At 48.1% G+C, this 25,263-nt stretch overlaps 2 protein-coding genes across 4 annotated transcripts; one reads left to right on the forward strand and one right to left on the reverse strand.

The window, feature by feature from the left end:
• Positions 1–4,848: 4,848 nt before the first annotated feature.
• On the forward strand, positions 4,849–7,843 carry Nt5c (5', 3'-nucleotidase, cytosolic). 2 transcript variants are annotated; one of them, XM_004655173.2, is made up of 5 exons: positions 4,849–5,031; positions 5,835–5,935; positions 6,020–6,080; positions 6,301–6,415; positions 7,490–7,843. In XM_004655173.2, exons 1-5 carry the CDS (start codon positions 4,849–4,851, stop codon positions 7,642–7,644), a joined length of 615 nt encoding a protein of 204 aa, XP_004655230.1. In that variant the 3' UTR covers positions 7,645–7,843. The 2 variants fall into 2 exon arrangements, with proteins under 2 accessions (XP_004655230.1, XP_045014079.1); XM_045158144.1 differs by having other exon boundaries at positions 6,020–6,068.
• Positions 7,844–9,033: 1,190 nt separating this feature from the next.
• Armc7 (armadillo repeat containing 7) lies at positions 9,034–20,241 on the reverse strand. Of its 2 annotated transcripts, XR_006638898.1 has the most exons (4): positions 19,902–20,241; positions 19,665–19,808; positions 10,432–10,854; positions 9,034–9,402 (listed from the first exon to the last, which is right to left on the reverse strand). XR_006638898.1 is itself a non-coding variant. In XM_045158145.1 (3 exons), the coding sequence occupies exons 1-3, from the start codon at positions 19,990–19,992 to the stop codon at positions 10,493–10,495; spliced, it is 597 nt and encodes a 198-aa protein (XP_045014080.1). In that variant the 5' UTR covers positions 19,993–20,241; the 3' UTR covers positions 10,428–10,492. The 2 variants fall into 2 exon arrangements, 1 of the variants encoding a protein (XP_045014080.1); XM_045158145.1 differs by lacking the exon at positions 9,034–9,402 and having other exon boundaries at positions 10,428–10,854.
• Between the last annotated feature and the right edge of the window lie 5,022 nt (positions 20,242–25,263).

Consider the following 25,263-nt stretch of genomic DNA (forward strand, 5'->3'; position numbering starts at 1 on the left):
TGCTGGGGTCCAAACCCAGAGCTTTGCACATGCTAGGCAGACACAAACTGAGCTACGTTCCCAGCCCTCTTACAGCTTTGTTTCTGTTTTTTTGACGTAGGGGTTCACTCTAGCCCGGGCTGACCTGGAATTCACTATGTAGTCTCAGGGTGGCCTGGAACTCACAGCGATCCTCCTATCTCTGCCTCCTGAGTTCTGGGATTAAAGGTGTGCACCACCATACCCTGTTCCTCTTATATCTTCTGTTTGATAATGTTTTAGTGTTGTCCCTGGACTTTTTTTTTTTTCTCTACTATAAATCCTGTCCAAGGCAGGTGTGGTGGCACATGGCTTTAATCCCAGCACTTAGGAGGCAGAGGTAGAAAGATTGCCATGAGTATGAGGCCAGCCTGAGACTACATATTGAATTCCAGGTCAGCCTGGGCTAGAGTGAGACCCTGGCTTAAAACAACCTTTGCTATTTTATGCATCTGACTTTATGTGGCCACTGGGGAATTGAACCTGGTTTGTTAGTCATTGCAGGCAAATGCCTTAATAGCTGAACCATCTCTCCAGCCCCTTCAGCCTTTAAATTATTTATTCATTTATTTACTTATTTGAGAGAGAGAAAGAGGCAGAGAGAGAGCGAATGTGAATGGGTACTCCAGGGCCCAGCCACTACAAATGAACTCCAGGTGCATGCACCCCCGTGTACATCTGGCTTATGTGGGTGGGTCCTGGAGAATCGAACCAGGATCCTTTGGCTTTGCAGGCAAATGCCTTTCTCCAGCCCAGCCTTTTTTTTTTTTTTTTTAATTATTTGATAGCAACACAAATTAGGCTAGCCAGGGTCTCCTGTCACTGCAAATGAACTCCAAATACATGTGCCACTTTGTGTATTTGGCTTCACTTGGGTACTGGGGGATTTAACAGAGGCCTTTAGGCTTTGCAAGCAAGTGCCTTAACCATGGAGCCATCTCCCAGCCCACTCTAATCCAGGCTGATCTGGAACTCACTCTGTAGCCCTAGGCTGGCCTCAAACTCTGGCAATCCTCCTATCTCAGTGCTGTAGTCAGGTTCTCATTGCTGGCAGAAAACACTAGACCAAGAGCAGGTTTATTTTGGCTTACAGACTCAAGACGATGCTATGTGATGGCAGGGGAAAATGATGGCATGAGCCGTGAGGGGGGACATCACTTCCTCACCAACATTAGGTAGATAGCAGCAACAAGAGAGTGTGCCAAACACTGGCAAGAGGAAGCTGGCTATAACATCCATAAGCCTGCCCCCAACAATACACTGCTTCCAGGAGGCTTTAATTCCCAAATTGCTATCAGCTGGGGACCTAGCATTCGAAACACCTAAATTTAGGGGGCACACCTGAATCAAACCACCACACTTAGCCTCCTGAGTGTTGGGATTAAAGGTGTACACTACCATCCCTAATCTAGGTTAGATTGTTTTTTGTTGTTTTGAGAGAAAGAATGGGCTCACCAGGGTCTTCAGTGAACTGCAAACAAACTCCAGATGTCTGTGTGCATCTGGCTTACTTGGGTCCTGAGGAATGGAACCTGTCTCCTTTGGCTTTGCAGGCAAGCACCTTAACCACTAAGTGATCTCTCCAGCCCCGTTTTATAGTTTTTTGAGGTCCTTGTTCCCTTGTCCTCATACTCCACCCAACATGTGATGGCCTTCCAGGACCCCTCAATGCTGGAGTCCAAACCCAGGGTCTTGGACTTGCTAAAGCTAAATCTCTAGCCTGAGATACTTCTCAATGGCCAGTGGTCAAATGGAGCGTCCACTTGATTAGAAGAGGATACAGGATTTAGTCCCTTCAAGTGACATGAGCTGAAGAAGGTAGAAGAGATTTCTGGGTTGTACTATGGAAGTTTCAGATAGACATGTCATGTGCAGTGACCAAATCAAGCACTACTAAGAGCTAGCTTTGGGTGGGGGGAGGGGCTGGAAGAATGGCTTAGCAGTTAAGGCATTTGCCTGCAAAGCCAAAGGACTCAGGTGTGATTCCCCAGCACCCATGTAAGCCAGATGCACAAGGTGGTATATACATCTGGAGTTTGTTTACAGCAGCTGGACGTCCTGGCGCACACCCATTCCCTTTTTCTCCCTCTCTACCTTTTTGTCAAATAAATGAATAAATAAAAATATTTAAGAACTGGCTTAGGGGTTGGAGAGATTGCTTAGTGGTTAAGGCGCTTGCCTGTGGAGCCCAAGGACTCATGTTTGACTCTCCAGATCCCATGTAAGCCAGTCACACAAAGGTGAGGCAAGTGCAAGGTTGCAGATGCCCACTAGGTGGTGCAAGCTTCTCTAGTTTGATGCCAGTGGTTGAGGCCCTCTCTCTCTAAAATTAAAACAAACAAAAAAACAGCCAGGCATGGTGGACCACATCTTTAATCCCAGCACTCAGGAGGCAGAGGCTACCCTGAGACTACATAGTTAATTCCAGGTCAGCCTGGGCCAGAGTGAGATCCTACCTCGAAAAAGCAAAAACCAAAACAACAACTGGCTTGGGGGTGGGGGGCGTCTACCACGGACCTGGGCTCTTTTGGCATGTAAGTTGGGCATGTAAGTTGCTGGCAAAGTGAGGCCTTACAACTCTTTGACATAATTTGTAGGGGGGTTTCCAGTAGGTCTTGCTGTACCACAGCTAGACCTGGAATTCACTATGTAGTCTCAGGCTGCCCTTGAACTCACAGTGATCCTTCTACCTTGGCTTCCTGAGTGCTAGGATTGTAGGTGGGTGCCACCCTGCCAGGTTGTTTTAGTTTTTAAATTTTTGAGGTAAGGTCACTCTAGCCCAGGCTGACCTGGAATTCACTATGTAGTCTCAGGGTGGCCTCAAACTCACAGCGATCCTCCTACCTCTGCCTCCTGAATGCTAGGATTAAGGGTGTGTGCCTGCAAGCCTGGCTTTCTTTGACATATTTTTTACATAAATAGGGGTTACTAGGTTGCTGGGTTTCAGGTTTTTTCCTGTCTTAACAAAGGCTATTTTGTGTGCACGTGGACACACATGAGTTCAGGGGATCCTAACTCAGGTACTGATGCCATGCACTGCAAGCAATTTCTGGATTGAGCCAACTTCAGCGTGTTTATAAAGCATTTTACAAAGTGAATCAATAGCTGTGACCCAGGATCTTCCCAGTGTTAACTGCAACGGGTTTTACTGGCCTGAGTTTCTGTTTGGAACCTGTACCCTTCTCAGCCTGTGAGTAAGGGTGGAGTGTTTGGAAAGGATATTCCCTGGTTTGTGTCATAACTTGATAGTTAGCTTTAGTTGTTTTTTTTTTTAATTTTTTTTAACCAAGAAAGTGCTTAGTCAAAAACTTATGTTTTACCCTGGGTGTGGTGGTACACGCCTTTAATCCAGGCACTTGGGAGGTAGACATAGGATTGCAGTGAGTTGGAGGCCAGCCTAAGAAAGTTGTGTTTTAAAGGCGTATCAGTTTAGCCAGTTTTGTTTGGTATTGTCAGAGCAGACAAGGAAATGATAGAAACATGTTAGCTGGGGCTGTTCTGTTTCTCGAGTTGGAAAACAGGATCTGGAAAGTGAAGTTGCATTATCTTAAAATGAAGACTTGGGAAAAAAAAAAAAGTGTGGGGCAGAGGATATGGCTCAGTGATTAGAGGTGCTTGGATATAAAGCCTGTCCGCCTGGGTTCAGTTTCCCAGTACCCATGTAAAGCCAGATGCACAAAGATTGTGGTAAGAGGCTCTAGGGTGGCCATTTTCTGTCTGTGAAAATAAGTAAATGAAAATACCTTTAAAAAAATGTGTGGGGCCTAATGTCTGAAATCCAGCATTTAGGAGTCCGGTGCAGGAGGGTTAGCAATTCAAGGCCAGCATCGACTACCTAATGACTACGTGAAACCTTGTCTGGACTTCATTTGCAGTGGCTGGAGTCCCTGGCATGCCCATTCTCTGCCTCTCCCTCTTTCTCAAATAAATAATTTAAAAAAACAAAATAAAAACAAAGTTATCCAGAGAACAGCTGAAGCATTCATTGGCAGTTGAACCTCCTAATTCTGTGTCTTCAGTGGCTTAGTGAACTGTAACCGAACAGTTACAGCTCCCCATGTGCGGCTTCTGCCACAGCCACAGTGGTTTGGAAGTTGTCATGAGATGGCGAACAAACAGCAAGACGAATCACTTATTGAAAAATGCGATTATAATTTGGCAAATAGACGTGTGTCATGAAATTTTTTCGTGTGAAATCTATAAATTGGGAGATGTCAGTAAAGTCACCCTTTCTGGAAGCTAGAAGCCTCGGATTCTACTAAAGACGTCAGTTTTCTAACTGAAAGGATAGTTGATGGCAGTCTTCCCCGTGTGGAATGGGAGGTTTGAAGTCATTCCTTCCCTGCTTCAAACCAACTCCAGCATATGCTTTGGTTTCCTGGGAGACTGGCTCACATTCTCCCCCCCCCCCACCCCCCCCCCCCAGTTGCCTTTAGCTGATCAACACCCTCACTGCACATTACCTGGGCCTCTCACCCCCGTGTCTTGCCTTCAAGGAGCTGGAGCTCTTGAACACCGCAATTAAGGTGTGTGTGGTCCTCCGCCTCCCTCCTCCACTGGGGAGGATGTGCACCGCCCCACACGTTCAAAGAGCCCGGCTCCCCGCGGGAAGGCGCTGTCCTTAGGAACACGGGCTGCAAGTTCCAGGCAGCTGGTGGGGTGCCGGCAGGGTCCCGGGGCCACGCCGCGCAGCACCCAGAGGCCGGGCACCCCGGGGCGCCGCTCTATGCAAATCAGCTCGGCCGGGCCCCGCCTCCCGGAAGCGGCGGATTGCGGCGTCCCCACGGCCCTGGGCGGGAAACGGGAGACCCTCTCCTCGGTCCCGGGCGGATGGCGCGGCGGGCGCGCCCCGTGCGCGTCCTGGTGGACATGGACGGCGTGCTGGCCGACTTCGAGTCCGGCCTCCTGCAGGGCTTCCGCCGCCGCTTCCCCGGCGACCCGCACGTGCCGCTGGAGCAGCGCCGCGGCTTCCTGGCCCGAGAGCAGTACCGAGCCCTGCGGCCCGACCTGGCGGTAGGACCCGGGCGGGGGGACCTGGGCTCGGGTTCCTGGGGCAGAACCATCTAAGCTCCATCCCGTGGACTCTCTCTTTTCTTGTGTTTGATTCTTTTTTCTAATTTTTTTTTAAAAAATTTAATTTTATTTTGGAGAGAAAGGCAGAGATAGAGAGAATGGGCACGCCAGGGCCTCCAGCCACTGAAAACGAACTCCAGACGCGTGCGCCCCCTTGCGCATTTGGCTAACATGGGTCCCCGGGGAATCGAACCTTGAACCGGGGTCCTTAGGCTTCACAGGCAAGCAGTTAACCGCTAAGCCATCTCTCCAGCCCTGTTTGATTCTTTTAAAAAATACTTATTTGGCAGACAGAGAGAGAGAATGGACGCCTGCGCCCCCGACTAACTTGGGTCCTGGGGAATCGAACCTGGGTCCTTTGGCTTTGCAGGCAAACGCCTTAATCGCGAAGCCATCCCTCCAGCCCCATTGTTTGATTCTTGGAAGCAGGATCGCACTTTAGCCCAGGCTGACCTGGGATTTACTCTGTAGTCACAGGGTGGCCTCGAACTCACAGCGATCCTTCTACGTCTGCCTCTTGAGTGCTGGGATTAAAGGCGTGCAGCTCTTTTTTTTTTTTTTTTTTTCCCCATTTTTGAGCCGCTTCTGAATCCACAGTTCACCCGGGGTCCAGAAAGTCTAAGATCACCCATCACCTCCCAGTCCTTTTTTCCCCAAAGCTCCGACCTGGGCAGTTTATTGTTGAGTCGTTTGGGGCTCCATCTGCCGGAGGCGGAAGCCAGATCTCTGTGCCTTTCTTGCAGGATAAAGTGGCCAGTGTGTACGAAGCTCCAGGCTTTTTCCTGGACTTGGAGCCCATCCCCGGGGCCTTGGAAGCATTGCGGGAAATGAACGCCATGGACGAGTAAGGAGGGTGGAGCCGCAGGGGCGCGGGCGGCCGCAGGGCGGCCAGCTCCCCGGCTCTGACTGTCCTCTTTCTAAACCGCAGCACGGAGGTCTTCATCTGCACCAGCCCTCTGCTCAAGTACCACCACTGTGTGAGTGAGAAGGTGCGGCGGGCGCCTGAGCCAACTTTGCTTTCCAAATCCGATAATTACACACGTATATTATGTATATGTATAATCACACAGGCAGAAACACAGAAAGTGGGGGCTGGAGGAACAGTGAACAAGCTGAGTTCACGGCCTGGTTCTCACACCCACGTCGTACAGACACCGTGAATTCTGGGTCTGTTTGGCCTCACTGACAGAACTGCCTGTGTCCTAACAGTACCGCTGGGTGGAGCGGAACCTGGGGCCTCAGTTTGTGGAGCGCATTATCCTGACAAGGGACAAGACAGTGGTCTCAGGGGACCTGCTCATTGATGACAAGGACACAATTCAAGGTAGGATCTGTTATCCTTGGCAACTGCCAGGCATCTGGCCTGCGGGGATTGGAAGTAAAAATAACCAGAAGCTTGGTGTGGTGGTGCACGCCTTTAATCACAGCACTCCGGAGGCAGAGGTAGGATGGCTGTGAGTTCAAGACCACTCTGAGACTACAGTGAATTCCAGGTCAGCCTGGGCTACAGCAAGAACCAACCTTGAAAAACAAGGCAGAACAAACAAACAAAACCCGATTAGTGCTGGGGAGATGGCTTAAGTGCTTTCTAGCAAAGTCTAAGTATCTGGGTTTGATTCCCCAGTACCCATGTAAAGCCACAGGGTGGTGCATGCATCTGGAGTTCATTTGCCCACTGTTTGCCTGTCTCTCTCTGCATGTAAAAAGATAAAAACATCAAAAAAAAAAAGGGGGGGGGTGGTTGGGGTGGCACAACTTCTGCCATTATGGAACTTCCTCTGGATCTGGAAGCTTCAAAAAAATATTCCTTTCTGCATTAAAAAAAAAAAAAGAAAGAAAGATAGAAAGAAAGAAAAAGCCAGGAATGGTGGTCCAGGTCTTTAATCCTAGTATTTGGGAGGCACAGGTAGGAAGATTACTGTGAGTTCAAGACCACTCTGAGGCTACATAATGAATTCCAGGCCTATAGAGAGATGCTACCTTGAAAAACAAAACAAACCAAAAAAATTAAAAGAAAGAAAAACCAGATTACATGCTCACTGCCTTTCTGTGGTGGTTTGATTCAGGTGTCCCCCATAAACTTAGATGTTCTGAATGTTAGGTTCCCCAGCTGATGGCAATTGGAAATTAAAGTCTCCTGGAGGCAGTGTATTGTTGGGGGTGAGCTTGTGGGTGTTATAGCCAGTTTCCCCACACCAGTGTTTGGCACACTCTCCTGTTGCTATTGTTGGTCAGGGGTGATGTCCACCCTCTGCTCATGCCATCGTTTTCTCTACCATCATGGAGTTTCCCCTCGAGCCTGTAAACCAAAATAAACCTCTTTTTTCTCACAAACTGCTCTTGGTTGAGCGATTTCTACCAGCAATGCGAACCTGACTGCAACACTTTCTTGTCCTAGGCCTAGAAGAGACCCCAACCTGGGAACACATCTTGTTCACCTGCTGCCACAATCAGCACCTGGCCCTGCCCCCCACAAGGAGACGGCTGCTCTCCTGGAGTGACAACTGGAGGGAGATCATAGACAGCAAGCGAACAACTGTGCAGCAGGAATGACCAGAACCTGTGGTGGACAGTGCTGAAGGAAGGGCGGGTGACTCCTGCCCTTGTGTGGAGCATGGAGCTGCCCTAACTGCCCCTTGTACAGGCCATCCACCTGGTGCCTCCGCGAAGGTTGTGCCCAGAGAGCATGGCTGGCATAGAAATATAGGAGAATCAGTCCAGAGGCTTTTAATTAAAACAAAACAAAACTTTAGCTCATTGTACTGTTTTTTGTTTGGTTTTTCTTTTTTTTTTTTTAATTTTTGATTTATTTGAGAGCGACAGACACAGAAAGACAGATAGAGGGAGAGAGAGAGAATGGGCACACCAGGGCTTCCAGCCTCTGCAAACGAACTCCAGACGCGTGCACCCCCTTGTGCATCTTGCTAACGTGGGACCTGGGGAACCGAGCCTCGAACCGGGGTCCTTAAGCTTCACAGGCAAGCGCTTAACCGCTAAGCCATCTCTCCAGCCCTTGTTTGGTTTTTCTTTTTCTTTTTCTTTTTTTTTTTTTGAGATAGAGTCTCACTCTAGCCCAGGCCGACCTGGAGTTCACTATATAGTCTCAGCTGGTCTGGAACGCATAGTAATCCTACCTCTGTCTCCCAAGTGCTGGGATTAAAGGCGTGTGCCGCCACACCTGGCCGGACTGTTTCTTTGAGGGTCTCACTCAGACCCAGGCTATTTGGAACTTACTCTGTAGCCCCAGTTGGCCCTGAGCTCAGAGTGATACTCCTACCTCAGCCTTTAGTGCTGTGTTAAAGGCATACACCGTTCCCAGCTCCGTCAAGACCCTGTGTTTAGGAAAGGAAAGGGACAGAGAGGCCTGGTGTAGAAGCTGGAAAAGGGTGACAGAGGCCCTCCCTCCCTCCATTATTTTTTTCTTGGTGGGGGGGTTTCGAAGTAGGGCTTAATTCTAGTCCAGGCTGACCTGGAATTCACTCTGTAACCTCATCTGCCTCCTGAGTGCTGGGATTAAAGGAGTGTGCCACCATGCCTAACTTAAAATTTTTTCTTATATTTTATTTGACAGAGAAAAAAAGGAGAGTGCATGGGTGTGCCAGGGCCTCCAGCCACTGCAAACGAACTCCAGATGTGTGCACCCTCTTGTGCATCTGGCTAACGTGGGTCCTGGGGACTAGAACCTGGGTCCTTTGGCTTTGCAGGCAAATGCCTTAACCGTTAAGCCATCCCTCCAACCTTTTTAAAAATTTATCTATTTTGAGAGATAAAGAGAGAATGGGTACGGCAGGGCATCCAGCCACTGCAAACAAAGTCTAGACAATTACCCCCTTGTGCATCTGGTTTACATGGGTACTGGGAAATTGAACCTAGGTCCTTAAGCTTCAGAGGTAATTACCTTAATTGCTAAGCCATCTCTCCAGCCCTTATTTTTTTTAAATATTTTAAAATATACTTTATTTGAGAGAGAGGGGGGGGAGAATGGGCACACCAGGGTCTCCAGCCACTGCAAACGAACTGCAGATGCCTGTGCCCTCTCATGCTTCTGGCTTTCTTGGGTCATGGGGAATTAAGCCTTGAACTAGAGTCCTTCGGCTTCACAAGCAAGCACTTACCGGCTAAGCCATCTCTCAGCACTGATTTTTTTGTTGTTTTTTTGAGGTAGGGTCTCACTCTAGTTCAGGCTGACCTGGAATTCACTATGTAGTCTCAGGCTAGCCTCGAACTCAAGGCCATCCTCCTACCTCTGCCTCCCGAGTGGGATTAAAGGCGTGCGCCACCGCACCCAGTCTGACATTCAGTTTCTTAATGCCTTCACTGAAGGTTTGGATCAAGTCCTAGAGTCCTAAGACACTAACCGCTGCTACTGGAGGCTGGGATTGCTGGGAGGTGAAGGGGCCCACAGCAACTCTAACTATTTAAAAAAATATATTTATTTATTTGAGAAAGAGACAGATAATGGGTTGCGCCAGGGCCTCTAGCCATTGCAAATGTATTCCAGATGCATGTGTCACCCTGTGCATCTGAATTTATGAGAGTACTGGGGAAATGAACCTGGGTCCGTTGGCTTTGCTGGCAAGTGTCTTAACCACTAAGCCATCTCTTCACAGCAACTCTTTCAAGGAAACAGTTAGGAGCTGGCATGCAGGTCAATAGCCTTGTCACAGGAGATCTGAGAAGTCACTGTCTCTCCATTCACATCTCAGGGTCCTGTGTAGGACCTCTCCAAAAAAGACTAGGTGTCCACCCCCATCTCTTCTTTCTTCTTATCGGTCATCACCTGCAGCTTATTGCTCTTGGCCAGTCACTGGGCTGTGTCATCCACAGCCAGGGATCACATCTTCATCTCTGAATACATTACAAGGTACTCAGCAGATAATAGCATGGTGTGGACAGTTGCTCCTTGTCCATCAAGTTCCAAGGTCCAGGTTGGAGGCTGAAGAAACAGCTCTCTACAGTCCAGGAAGAGCAGGTTATCTTCCCAGCTAGTGAGGCGCCTTAAACCTCAAAGTTACTGCCAACACTTGTGCTCGAGGCTAATCCCCCCATTTCCTCACCCACAGGCCATTCTCCTGAGCCTTGGCCCCAGCACTTGCTCATGAGAACACGTGTGTGAAAGCTTCCTATGAGGCCGACTGGGCCTGGCAGAGGAGAAACCAAGGGTGGTACTTTGCCTCCAGTGTGGTGAGAACGGCAGCCCATCGTAGCTGCACCAGCTTTGATTTCCACCTCCATACACGTCAAAGTCTGGCTTCCCCACTCCTACTCTGTACCTGTTGTGCTGAGACATGAGAAACCTCGACTTTCAGACGGCTGAACAGGCACCATGGGGGCAGAATGGACTTAAGAAATACTGAGTTTATGATTCTTGTAGACACACCAGGACTGTGGCTTCCTTAGGTCAGGACTGCTGTGGGGCCTCAGTCTTTGGCAGTGGGATACCCAGGGCAGAGTGGGCCTGCAGGCTTCGAGCTTCTGCCACCTGGCTTGGTGAACAGAAGTCCTCCAGGAAGATCTGGGCCAAGTTCCGGAGCCTGGTGTTGGAGGAGAGAGAGAAGCGCAGCATGCACTGGACCACAGGTGTGGAGTTCAGCTCAGGGTGGGAGTGTGCGCCCGGTGAGCCCAGGTACATGAGCGTGGTGACGGCAGACAACACAGTCTCCTCGTTGGGGCTGGACAGGCAGTTGATGATGAGCGGAATGCCTCCTGCTTGCACGATGTGCTCCTTGTTGGCTCTGTCGGGGCACAGGTTGCAGAGGCCTCCTGTGGAAGGGCAAGGATGAGCTTGGATGCTCGGCCCTAGGCTGCCGCCCACCTCCTCTGCCCAGCGTGTATTAACAAGGCCCCAGGCCTGGCAAACTGGCCCCAGGGACAAGGAATGCCAAGTCCCCAAACCCCAGCCCTCTTCTCAAGACCAACCTGCCTGCTATTACCTAGCCTTCCGGAGGTGAAGTGTGCATGAACCCCTTGCCTTCTAGGGGAAAATATGTAAGGCCACAGTTTGACTAGTGTTTCTGAATCAAAGAACCCATGCTTGCTCAGATACTGCGGCCTCAACCTAAGTGACCCGTTGGTCTTGGGGCCAGATGCTATCTTTTCTTGGGGGTCACTTGTAGCACTGGCTCCACAATGCTGGAAGATAACTTCCTAAGCACACTGACTCAGCTGCCTGCCATCAGGATACCTCCACCCTTTAGTTCCTGTTCCATGGAAGGAAATCACTTCTCAGTTGGATTGTATAATATGCCAGGAGTCTGGAGGCAAAGGTCGCAAGTCCGCCCATTTCCTGTGCTTCTCTGCACTAGCCTAAACTCCAGCTAATGCAACTCGGAAAGGGGACAGATGCCCCAGGAGGGGAATCCCCTCCTCCGGGCGCAGAATAGAGCAAGGTCCAGTTTTATTTTATGTTTTTGGTTTTTCAAGGTAGGGTTTCACTCTAGCCCAGGCTGACCTGGAATTCACTATGTAGTCTCAGGGTGGCCTTGAACTCATGGTGATCCTCCTACCTCTGCCTCCCAAGTGCTGGGATTAAAGGTGTGCGCCACTACGCCTGCCTTCAGGTTTTTTTTTTTTGTAAATTTTTATTTATTTATGAGAGAGGGAGAGGGAATGGGTATACCAGGGCCTCTAGCCATTGCAAACAAACTCCAGATGCATGTGCCATTTTGTGCAGCTGGCTTGCATAGGTTCTGAGGAAATGAAACCTGGGTCCTTAGGCTTCCTAGTCAAAGTGCCTTCACTGCTAAGCCATCTTTCCAGCAAGGTCCAGTTTTGTTTTAGGGAAATACATTGTAACAAGTTTCATCCACTTGCCCTTGGGACTTTGCACTGTATGGAGAATAAAATCCACATTCAGGGGCTGGAGATATGGCTCAGCAGTTAAGGCACTTTCCTGCAAAACATAAATACCCAGGTTCAGTTCCCCAGTACCCATGTAAAGCTAGATGCACAAGGTGTCACATGCACCTGGAATTTATTTGCACTGGCTAGAGGACCTGGCATGCCCATTCTCTCTCTTTCTCTCTCAAATAAATTCAATAAATATACTTTCCTTCCTTGAGACACATTGCACAGAGCAGGTGGGAGGCAGCCTAAAGCCAGAGCATCCAAGCTCCATCCCTGCTTTTCCACAGGAGGCCTCGGCAACCTGTGCCCTGACAGCGTCAATAGGAAACGCCAGCACCAACTGATCATGCCCTTTCTCCTCTCCTGGCACTCACTATAGTGGTCAGACTTAATCGGCCCTTAGACCTTTGCATCCCAAATCTTTATTATTTATTTATTTGAGAAAGAGAGAATGAGAATGGGTACGCCAGGGCCTCTAGCCACTGCAAACTTCAGACGTGCATGCCACCATGTGCATCTGGCTCACATGGGTCCTGGACAATTGAACGTGGGTCCTTAGGCTTTGCAGGTTTTCACCTTAACCTTCCAGCCATCTCTCCAGCTCGCATACCAAATCTTCTTAAAAGATATTTTATTGTTATTAGAGATGGGGAGAGAATGGGCAAGACAGGGCCTTGAGCTGCTACAAATGAATGCCAGACATATGTACCACCTTGTGCTTATAAATACCTCTGCCTCCTGAGAGCTGGGATTCAAGGTGTGCACCACCGCTCTCCGCTTCAAGCCCTGTGTTTTTTGTTTGTCCCCTGCACCAGGTGCCACAAGGCAGGCCCTGCTGTACCCTGGGAATGGAGAGCACCCACCCTCATGCATGCTGGACACAGGACTGAGTCCTACAGGGTAGCAAGTGTTAGTTACCAGCCACCCTGCTTTAATGAGAGAAGCTAAGACTGGGAAAGGTTGAGGAACTTGCCTGAAGTCCCAAAGACAAGGAACCCCATGCCACTGGCCACCTGGGTCCTTGGGCTTTGCAGGCAAATGCTTTAACTGCTGAGCCATCTCTTTAGGTTGAGGGTAAAATTTTAAGTGACAGTAGGACACCAGTTTTCCAGCACGCTCGGACAGTGCTAAGTGTTCGCAAGGAAGAGCGTGCAGAGTGCACGTGCTGACTGCGCCAGAAGACTCCCTGGACGCTTCTTCTGAAGTGAAGCAAACATTTATCCTACGGCTCAGCAGCTCCCAGCCCTCGGTGTCTACAGGAGAGGAATTAGTCTGCATGCCTACCAGAGTTGAAGGAGCAAAGCACCCGTATTCATAAATATTCCAATTTAGAAACCACGGGCATTGGCAGGTTAATGGATAAACAATTTAGGGCATATCCACTCAAGGCATGATGCCCTTTAACAATCCAGATGAATCTTAAAAACCTGTTGTGTTAAAGAAACCAGGCAGATTATATCATGCATGATGCCATCTGTATGAAGTTCAAGGGCAGGCAAAACCAATCCATGGGACTGAGGAGAGAATGTGTTTCCATGGAGGTGCACGGAGAAACAGACCACATCTCCGGGTAGTTGTTTCATGGAGGGACACATACTTTAATGCATTTAAAAGCTAATTTCAAAAAAAAAAAAAAAAAAAGAAAGAAAGAAAAAGAAGCCGGGCATGGTTGTACATGCCTTTAATCCCAGCACTTGGATTGTTGTGAGTTTGTGCCCACCCTGAGACTCCACAGGGAATTCCAGGTCAACTTGGGCTAGAGTGAGACCCTATCTCGAAAAACCAAGAAGAAAAAAAAAAAAAGGAAATAGGTTCTGGAAGGTAAAAAACAGGGCATAGGGACAGAAACAAGTGGGACTGCTGAGAATACCTTGTGACACCTTTCTGTGTGTGGGTGTGCATGCTAGGAATTGACTCTAGGATCTTGGGGTTATATACACTCAAACTACCCTACTTCACCAGGCCTTGGGTTTTTAAAAATTTTTTAAATTGTTTTATTTATTTATTAGATACAGAGGGAGAAAGAGAGAATGAGCACCCAGGGCTTCTAGCCACTGCAAACTCTCAGATGCATGTGCCAGTGTGCATCTGGTTAACATGGGAACTGGAGAATTGAACCTGGGTCCTTAGGCTTCATAGGCAAGAGCCTTAACCGCTGAGCTATCTCTCCAGTCCTTCCTTCCTTTCTTCCCTTTTTTTTGTGTCAAGGTGTCACTATGTACTTCTAGGCTAGCTTTGAACTCATGACCTTCCTGCCTGTCAAAGGAGTGCTAGGATTAGTTGTACATCACTATGTCTAATGTACACTGCTTCTCTGAAGTTTTTTTTTTTTTTTTTCCCGGAGACTTAATCTGTGTTGCTCAGGCAGGAAAGATAAGCGGCTTATGATTTGTGTATGCCAAGGATATGTGCCAAGATAGTTTATCAGCCTTTGCAGGTTAAGCACTACTACCACCTGGCGTTAGGAATAAAGACTGCAGGAAACGGAAAGCCAATTTAACCTGAATTCTGGGTAATCACTGGCATGAACCCTGTTTTAGTAACAAAACTGCCAAGGATCATGTAAAATGCTAGGATTCTATTTGTGTTCAGAGGTGCGAAGGATTCTCTTCTGATTTGTCTCCAGGTAGCACCTAGGATGGTAAAAGTGTGCAGGACACCTGAGAGTCAGTCACCTACAGAATACCTGAGAGCCAACCCATGGTGCTTCCAGCAGATGCTCCTAAATCGATTGTTAGTGGCTTTTTTTTTTTTTTTTCCCCTGAGGTATGGTCTCACTCTAAACCACTGACCTGGAATTCACTATGGAGTCCCAGACTAGCCTCTTAACTCTCTACCAATGCTTCTACCTCTGCTTCCTTAGTACTGGGATTAAATCATGCAACCGGACGCCAGGCTACTTAATATTTTTAAGTGAAAAAAAATATTTATAAGTTTTTTTTTTAATTTATTCATTTTATTTGTTGAGAAAGAGGCAGATAGAGAATGGGCACACCAGGGTGTTCTGCCACTGTAAATGAACTCCAGACACACGCACCACCTTGTACATGTGGCTTACGTGGTCCTGGGGAACTGTACCTGGGTCCTTTGGCTTTGCAGACAAATGCCTCAACCACTAAGCCATCTCTTCAAACCTTAAATTTTTTTTTTTTTCTAAGAATAAAACCCTTTTTATTTTAGCAGAGCTTGGTAGAACACTCCTTTAATCCCAGCACTCAGGAGGCAGAGGTAGGAGGACTGCTGTGAGTTCGAGGCCACCCTGAGACTCCATAGTGAATTCCAGGTCACCCTGGGCTACAGTGAGACCCTACCTCGGAAAACAAAAACAAAACAAACAAACAAAAAAAACCCTTTTTATTTGAGAGAGAACTGGCGCGTCAGGGCCTCAGCCACTGAAATCAAACTGCAGACACTTATGCTACCTAGTGGGCATGTGTGACCTTGCACTTGCCTCACCTTTGTTCATCTGGTTAATGTGGGATCTGGAGGGTTGAACATGGGTCCTTAAGCTTTGCAGGCAAGTGCCTTAACTGCTAAGCCATCTCTCCAGCCCAAGCCCTTAATTCTTAAACTGCTTAATCTTTGTACCTGGTTGTAAATGACACCCTTTGAGCAATGTAACTTTGAAAGCCACGAACACTTAATATAGCCATTGTCAGGCTACTTGGGAGCTGCTCTTCCCCCACAGGCACCCACATCTTGGGTGAGTACTGTTGTTCTCTTCTTCACAGAAGAGCACCTACCTCTTCTGTGAACTCTCACACTTACATCTAAATCCTTTGCAATCTCTCTCTCTCTCTTCCCCCCCCCCCACAGGTAGGGTCTTGCACTATCCCAGGCTGACCTGGAATTCACTGTGTCATCTCAGGGTGGCCTTGAACTCATGGCGATCCTCCTACCTCTGCCTTGTGAGTGCTGGGATTAAAGGTGTGCACACTACCACGCCCAGCTTTTCACTCTTATTTGTGTGTGTGGAGGGTGCACAAGTATGTGCCGTTTTGTATCCAGCTCAATGCGAGTGCTGGAGAATTGATCCCAGGTCAAAAGGCTCTGAAAGCAAGTGCCTTTAACCATCTCTCCAGCCCCTCTTCACCCATTCTGACTGATCCCAGGGATTGTCCACCCATGTTCTGGAGGTTGTCAATAAAAAATTTAAGCCTGAGCTGGGCGTGGTGGCGCATGCCTTTAATTCCAGCACTTGGGAGGCAGAGGTAAGAGGATTGCCATGAGTTCAAGGCCACCCTGAGACTCCATAGTGAATTCCAGGTCAGCCTGGGCCAGAGTGAGACCCTACCTCAAAAAACAAAAAAACAAAAACAAACAAACAAACAAAAAAAAGCCTGGGCTGGAGAGATGGCTTAGTGGTTAAGCACTTGCCTGCGAAGCCTAAGTACCCCAGTTCGAGACTCAATTCCCCAGGAATTCCCCCACGTAAAGCAGATGCACAAGGAGGCACTTGCGTCTGGTGTGTTTGCAGTGGCTGGAGGCTCTGGTGTGCCCATTCTATCTTCCTCTTTCTCTCTTTGTTGCTCTCAAATAAATAAATATAAACAAAGGGAAAAAAAAAGTAAAACTGGCCATGAAGATATTGGCTTGTTTTAGGCACAGTGTCACTCTAGTCCAGGCTGACTAGAAATTTACTCTGTAACTCAGGCCCGCCTAAAATTCATTGCAACCCGCCTATCTCAGCCTCTTGAGCTGCTGGGATTATAGGTTTTGTGTGAGCTACCATGCTTGTTCCTCTCCCCACCCCCGCCCCCCAGTCTCTCACTGTAGCCCAGGCTGACCTGGAATTCACTGTGTAGTCTCAGGCTACCTTTGAACTCACAGCAATACTCCTACCTCTGCCTCCCGAGTGCTGGGATTAAAAGTGTGTGCTACTACCTTGAAAAACAAAAATAAAAATAAATCAGCCATGCGTGGTGGCTCATACCTTTAATCCCAGTACTTGGGAGGCAGAGGTAGGAGGTTCATCATGAGTTCAAGGCCACCCTGAAACTATATAGTGCGTTCTAGGTTAGCCTGGGCTAGAGTGAAACCCTACCCCAAAACAACAACAACAAAAAAATCAAATAAATAATAATTCTCCCCCTTCTCTCTGCTTCTCTCCCAAATAAATAAATACTTAAAAATTATTTATTTATTAGAGAGAGGGAAAGAGTGTGAGAAAGCAGCACCAAGGACTCTAGACACTGCAAATGAACTCCAGATGACCACCATGTGCATCTGGCTTATATGGGGTCTGGGAAATCAAACCTGGGTCCTTAGGCTTTGCAGGCAAGTGCCTTAACCCCTAAACCATTTCTCCAGCCCCCCCCCCATTTAAAATATGAGCAGAGGGAGACAGAGAGAAAATATAGAAAGAGAGAGGGGGAGGGAGAATGGGTACACCAGGGCCTCTTGCTATTCAAACAAACTCCGGATACATGCACCACATTGTGTTTCTGGCTTGACATGGGTACTGGGAAATCGAACCAGGGTTGTTAGGCTTTGCAGGCAAGCACCTTAACTGCCGAGTCAGCTCTCTAGTTCGACTTTAAAATTTTTGTAGTATGTATGTTTGTACGTGTGTGCAGGTGCATGTATAACATATTGTGCTTGTGATGTTCCAAGAATTGGTCTTCACCTGTCCACCTCACTTGAGGTAGGCTGTCTTGCTCTGGGTTTTCATTCTCCTGTTCTTGGTTAGGGTCCCCTCTAGCTTCCAAGAAACTCTCCCTTCTCTACCTCTTATCTCAACATCGTCAGTACTCTGGGATTACAGAAGCCCAACATGGCTTCTGGCTTCTTACAATCCAACTCAAGTACTCCAGCTTAAGTGCTTTATCCATTGAGCCATCTCTCCAGCCCCACGTCTTAGTAATTTTTCTAAAACTGCTCTAACAAAAAGTTTAGAGCCAATTGGGCATGGTGGTGCATACCTTTAATCCTAGCACTCAGGAGGCAGAGTTCAAGGCCACCTTGAGACTACATAGTGAATTCTAGGTCAGCCTGGGCTAGAGCAAGACCCTACCTTGCAAAAAGAAAAAAAAAAAAAAAAAGTTTAGAGCCAAGTGTGGCAGCTCATGCCTTTAATCACACCCAGCATGCAGGAGGCTGAGGTAGGAGGACTGGCCTGGGCTAGAGTAAGACCCTATGTCAAAACAAGCCAACAAATAAACAAATAAAAAGTTCCCTCAACTTCTTTCTCTCAAAAATAGATATAATAAAAATAAGCTAGGGTGTAGTGGTGCATGTCTTTAATCCCAGCACTTGGGAAGCAAGTAGGAGGATTGCTGTCAGTTTGAGGCTAGCCTGTTGTTACAGAGTTCCAAGTCAGCCTGGGCTAGTGAGTGAGATCCTACCTCAAAAAAAAAAAAAAAACAAAAAAAAAACTTTTATATATGTGTGTATATATGAAGAATATTTATTTGAGAAAAAGAGGGAACATGGGGCTGGAGAGATGGCTTAGCGGTTAAGTGCTTGCCTGTGAAGCCTAAGGACCCCTGTTCGAGGTTGGATTCCCCAGGACCCACTTAAGCCAGATGCACAAGGGGGCGCACGCATCTGGAGTTCGTTTGCAGTGGCTGGAGGGCCTGGTGTGCCCATTCTCTCTCTCTCTCTCAAATAAATAAACATTAAAAAAAAAAAAGAGAGAACATGGATGTGCCAGGGTTTCTTGCTGCTGCAAATGAACTCCAGACACATGTGCCACACAGACACATGGCGCATGTTGTGGGTCTAACTTTATGTGGGTACTGAGGAACTGAACTCAGGCCGGCAGCTTTGTAAGCAAGTGCCTTTATCCATTAAGCCACCTTTCCTGTCCCTTGTTTATTTCCTTCAGGCGCCATCTCGTTTGTTCTCTCACCATTGAAGTTCTCCTTCTACTAGAATCTAAGCTCCCTTGGGGCAAAAACTTTCCCCCAACTTGTTCACCGTCTCTCTAGCACGGGGAAGAGCACCTTCCTTTTACAGCACTCCCCCAGTAACTAACCGTCAGGGAACAGGTCATACAACTACAGGAACCCTAAACTACTCTAGAGAGTCCACGTCACCTTGGCTTCTCTTCCTATCAAATCTCCAGACTTCCCTCGGAGCAGCTTCAATCCATTCCCTTGCTTATTACCTCATCTCTAAGTTGGGGGTGCAGGACAAGGCATGCAGAGCTGGCAGGGAGCAGAGGAGGTGGCAAGGACAGCAGAGAGTGCTGCCCTGGCAGCAAAGGGGCTGCCTGAGCTTTCTTTCTCAAGGACTCTTTTGTTTTGTGTGCCTTTTTTCCCACAGAGGGTCTCACTCTAGTCCAGGCTGTCCTGGAACCCACTCTGTAATCCCAGGCTGGTCTCAAGTTCTCTGTCATCCATCCTCCTACTTCTGCCTTTTGAGTGTTGTGCGCCACCACGCCAGGCTTCAAGGACTATTGTTTTTTTTTTCTCCCTCTCTTGTTTTTTTCAAGGCAGGATATCACTGTAGGCCAGGCTGATCTGGAGCTCACTCTGTAGTCCCAGGTTGGCCCCTGCTGGGATTAAAGAAAGGCGTGCACCACAAACCCGGGACTCTTGTTTTCTTTGGAGACAGATTCTCCCCGGGTAGCCCAAGATGCCCCAAATTCAGGGCAATCCTCCTGCCTCCGTCTTGTCTTGCAAATATTGGGACTACAAGGGTGTGCCATCACGCTCTGCTTTAAGGACTCACTTCCTCGTCTCGTCCCAGCCGATCAGGTTTATCTGGCCAGTCCTACCCCTTACCAATAGCAAACTCCACTAGGGTGTCATTCTCTTCTGATAGCGAATCGAGGAATAAATCTAGGACTTGCAGCTGCCGCAGATACTGGTAGTTGCCCGGGTCATAGGCGAAGTTGGCCAGGTTGGCGAGGACTTGCTCCTTGGCGTCTGCAACGGGAAAGCATCCCGGGGACCGGGTCCGTGCGGCTGTCTCGGTCGGAGCCCTGCCGGGTCCCCTGGAGCCCACCCCACGCCTCTCACCTTGGCTCTGGGTCTCCTGGAATTCCGTGACCAGCGCCTGCAGGTACCCTAGCCGCCCGACGTGCGGGTCTACCCTGGACTTCTGGGCCATGGTTGGGATGGCAAAGGGAGAAAACCTCTAGACCTCCGCCTGCCCCGGCGAGGACGGACGGGGAGCCGAATGGATTCCTTCCCGGGCTTCCGAGTCTACAGTAATGGACTGTGGGCATGGGAGGAGCCTCGGGATCCTGTCACACCTGGGTCTGAAAACTCAAACGCGCGGCGGGGAGACAGGGGAAGGACCGCATCGCGGCCTCCAAGGATCCTCTGGGGTCGAGTTCCGGGATCAGGGCGGAAGTCGCTCTAGTCCCGCCCCCAAGGAGCGGAAGGGGTGGGGAGATGACGGAGAGTGGGCGGGGCCAAGAAGCCCCTTCCCTTGGCACCCTTTGCTGTTTCAAGAGCTCTAGAGCATCCAGTGGGCAGAGGCGGGGATGAATGGATGAGTGATGGGTGTGTGAGTGTGTGTGTGTGTGTGTGTGTAAGACGGGTGTAGGATGAACGGATGAGTGATGAGTGTGTGGGTGTATGTGTGTGTATGCGTGAAGGATGGTGTAGGATGAATGGATGTAGTGATGGATGAGTGTGTGAATATGTGTGTGTGAAGGATGGTGTAGGATGAATGGATGTAGTGATGGATGAGTGTGTTAATGTGTGTGTGAAGGGTGGCGGAGGATGAATGGATGAGTGATGGGTGAGTGTGTGTATGTATGAGAGAGAAAAGGATGGGTGTATGAGCACTTCTGAGGCTACACAAAGGAGTTTCAGGGCTCCTGTGTGGACAGCCTTTTAAGCAGCACCTCCTGACCCCTACAACTGCCTGGTGTGTGTGTGTATGTTTGTGTGACTCACCGTGTGCATCCGACCTTGTGCTGTGGAAACAGTGTTGACTCCTTGCTCCTTCATTGGTCTTTTGCCCCCAGCGGACACCTCCTCCACCCTAGTCTAGAGCTGGACCACTCTGGTATTCATGGGCACTGGGTCAGTCTTAAGACTTACAAAAAAAAAAAAAAAACTTTTTAAAATTTCTTTGCTTTTTATTCTTCTTTCTTCGAGGTAGGGTCATACTCCAGCCCAGACTCACCCGGAACTCACTTTGTAGTCCCAGGCTGGCCTTGAATTCACAGCATTCTCCTACTTTTGCCTCCAGAATGCTGGGATTAAATGTGTGCATCACCACTCAATTTTGTTTGTTTGTTTGTTTTTGAGGTAGGGTTTCACTCTAGTCCAGGCTGACCTGGAAATCACTCTGAAGTCTCAGGGTGGCCTTGAACTCATGGTAATCTTCCTACCTATGCCTCCCGAGTGCTGGGATTAAATGCATGCGCCACCACGCCCAGCCAGTTTAAATTTTTTTTTTTTTTTTTGAGGTAGGGTCTCACTCTGGTCCAGGCTGACCTGGAATTAACTCTGTCATCTCAGGGTGGCCTTGAACTCATGGCAATCCTCCTACCTCTGCCTCCCGAGTGCTGGGATTAAAGGCGTGCGCCACCACGCCCGGCCCAGCTTAAATTTTTTAAAAAATATTTATTTATTTATTTGAGAGTGACAGAGAGAACAAGAGGCAGATAGAGATAGCTAGAGAATGGGCACACCAGAGCCTCCAGCCACTGAAAATGAACTCCAGATGCATGTGCTCCATGTGCATCTATCTGGCTAACGTGGGTCTTGGGGAGTCGAGCCTTGAACTGGGGTCCTTAGGCTTCACAGGCAAGTGCTTAACCACTAAGCCATCTATCCAGCCCAGGCTTAAATTTTTTATTGACAGCCTCCATTCATATATACCATTATCATAACCCACCCCCCTCCACCAGTCCTAAGGCTCTTGATCAGATATATGGACCAGCAATGGCTGGGACAGAATCAACATTCCTTGGCAAAACCCTGGGTTCACTCAGATGGCCACAGTGTTAAGTGCTAGATGCTAACTTCTTTGGCCCGATTCCTTCTCAGAGCTTTCCAATGTGAACCCAACTGCCCAGAAAAAAAAAAAAAAAGTCCATGTAGCTAGGCATGGGAGGCAAAGGTAGGAGTATTGCCAAGAGTTCGAGGCCACCCTGAGACTGCATAATGAATCCAAGTCAGCCTTGGCTACAGCAAGACCCTCCCTCAAAAAAACAACAAAAAACTCCATGGAACATTTCAGGCTGAATACATGTTCCCAGGCTATATGGTCACTCATATTTGGCTCAGAATAAATATTCTCTTTGAGGTGAGAGCTGTGTTTTATGTCAACACCAGGATAGTGTATGACAAAGATCTTGTGATAGGAAATAGAGTACCAGGCTGGAGGCCGACCTCTCATGTTGTCATTGTGGGGGTGGAGAAGCTAGGCTGTGAGCTTCCTGAGAGCAAGGACTGTGTACTTTCAGCTCTGGGACTGACACTAGAGGCCTGGATCAACCACTTCAGCCTTGGCCTAGCCCCCACTTCTGAGGTTTCAGGTCCCTGTGGTCAGCCCCTGCTCAGTGCCCACTTACAGCAGGAGTTAAAAAAAAAATACACACACACACACACACACACACACACACACACACACATACATATATATATTTGACAGAGAAAGAGGGAGAGAGAGAGAATGGGCACGCCAGGACCTCCAGCCACTGCAAACGAACTCCAGATGCATGTGCCCCCTTGTGCATCTGGCTAACATGAGTCCTGGGGAATCAAACCTGGGTTCTTTGGCTTTCCAGGAAAATGCCTTAACCACTAGGCAGCCTACAGCAAGAGTTTTGATCTTAGTCTGGGTGCTTGGGCACCCTAGCTGCTCAATGAGGATCCCAGGCCCTTTGGTTTCCATGGGAAAACTGTGTATCCCATTGAAGTGCATTTCAGCTCACAGTGGCTACAGAAGTCTTTTCTGTCTCTTCCTAGACAGAGCAGCAAAGCCTGGGGTATTTGGAGCCTAGGTTTTGGTGATAGCATGGAATTGAACTAGACCCTTTTCCAGCTGGGAGCTTCCTCTGTGCTCTCTCTAAAGGATTCTCAGGTGATCAGCTAAACTCAGGAGTTAGATGGCCCACATGACTTTCTTTCACTAGTGTCAAATGCCTTCCCTACTTGGGAAGGAATAGGCTTAGCCCCCCCCCCCCCCCGAGGTAGGGTCTCACTCTAGCCCAGGCTGACCTGGAATTCACTATGTAGTCTCAGGGTGTCCTCGGATTCATGACGATCTTCCTATCACTGTCTCCTGAATGCTGGGATTACGCCAGGTTTAGGCTTTGGTTTTGTTCTAAGGGCAGAGTGACAAGTCTTATCCCTCTCTGCCCAGTCCTTAGCATACAAAAGGTACTCAATAAATCTTTGTTAGAGGGACTTCAGAGATAGCTCAGCAGTTAAGGTGCTTGCATACAAAGCCTGATGACCTGGGCTGGATTCTCCATGTAAAGCCAGATGCATAAAGTGGTGCATATGTTGGAAAGAAGTGACTGGAGTTCTGAGTAACATCTCAATCACACCTTCCAAGGCTCAGGGTCTAATGTGGAAGAGGTGGCAGAAAGAATGTTAAGAGCCAAAGGAAGTGTAGGACTCCTTACAACATGCTCCCTCCAGACATAAAATGGCCTGGATATCCATGACCTCACCGTGCCTGACACTACCTACACAAGACCATCATAATAGGAGGAAAAGATCATGGCATCAAAATAAAAGAGAGACTGATTGAGATGGGGAGGGGATATGATGGAGAATGGAGTTTCAAAGGGGAAAGAAGGGGGAGGGAGGGTATTGCCATGGGTTATTTTCTATAATCATGGAAAATATTAATAAAAATTGGGAGAGAAAAAAGAATGAGGCCTAAACTGTCTAAATCATACAGTTTGAAAAATGATGGTAGGAATGATAATAGGCTGTGTGTCTAACTGTATTGGAGCACATGAGTGTGTAAATATGTGCATGTGAAATGGGAATAAACATCAATGCACCTGATGGGAAAGACACACACAAAAAAGAAAAAAACAAAATTTCCCTATGCTAATGGTTCATAGTTATAGATATATTTTTTTCATTTTTTTCGTAGTTATATATTTTTAATTATTTTTATTTTTATTTAATTATTTGAGAGCTACAGACAGATAGAGAGAAAGAGGCAGAAAGAGAGAGAGAGAGAGAGAATGAGAATGGGTGCACCAGGGCCTCCAGCCACTGCAAACCAACTCCAAATGCAGGCACAACTTTGTGCATCTGGCTAACGTGGGTCCTGGGGAATCAAGCCTCGAACCAGGGTCCTTAGGCTTTACAGGCAAGTGCTTAACTGCTAAGCCATCTCTCCAGCCCCATTGTTATCTTTTTAAAATTTATTTTTTTTTAAGTAGAGAGAAACACAAAGATACACACACACACACACACACACACACACACACGCACACGCACACAGAATGGGCGTGCCAGGGCCTCTAGCTATTGCAAATGAACTCCAGACTCATGCGCCACCTTGTGCATCTGGCTTACATGGGTCCTGAAGATTCAGCCTTGGTCGTTAGGCTTTGCAGGCAATGCCTTAACCGCTGAGCCATCTCTTCAACCCCACAGTTATCTTTTCCCCTTCAGTGTTTTCTGGAAGTGGGCCATTTAGAGGATGCCCAACATCTCAAAGTGTGGTGGATATTAACCCCAACTGTGTCCCCACATTTTCCCTTCAGACAAGCAGCTCACTACTGACTGGGGAGCAGTGAGGATCTTCATGACATACAGTCAGACTTCTCAAGTTAAGAGACTTTTTTATTTTATTTTATTTTATTATTTTATTTTATTTTTATTTTTATTTTATTTTTGGTTTTTCGAGGTAGGGTCTCACTCTAGCTCAGGCTGACCTGGAATTCACTATGGAGTCTCAGGGTGGCCTCGAACTCACAGTGATCCTCCTACCTCTGCCTCCCGAGTGCTGGGATTAAAGGCGTGCGCCACCACGCCTGGCTTTTTTCAAGTTAAGAGACTTTAATTCCTACAAGTGAACCTTCTTTTTCTTTTTTTTTTTTATGAATTTTTAGCTTTTTTTTAAAAATTATTTATTTATTTATTTGAGAGCAACAGACACAGAGAGAAAGACAGATAGAGGAAGAGAGAGAGAATGGGTGCGCCAGGGCTTCCAGCCTCTGCAAACAAACTCCAGACGCGTGTGCCCCCTTGTGCATCTGGCTAACGTGGGACCTGGGGAACCGAGCCTCCTTAGGCTTCACAGGCAAGCGCTTAACCGCTAAGCCATCTCTCCAGCCCGTGAACCTTCTTTTTCAAGGCACATGGGCAGTGAACAATGCCTTAAGTCACATATCAAATGAGGGCAGTCAAACGAGAACTTAGGTCTTTACACTGCACTACCTCATTT

The sequence above is a fragment of the Jaculus jaculus genome, chromosome 9 (genome assembly GCF_020740685.1).
Source record: "Jaculus jaculus isolate mJacJac1 chromosome 9, mJacJac1.mat.Y.cur, whole genome shotgun sequence".
NCBI lineage: Eukaryota > Metazoa > Chordata > Mammalia > Rodentia > Dipodidae > Jaculus > Jaculus jaculus.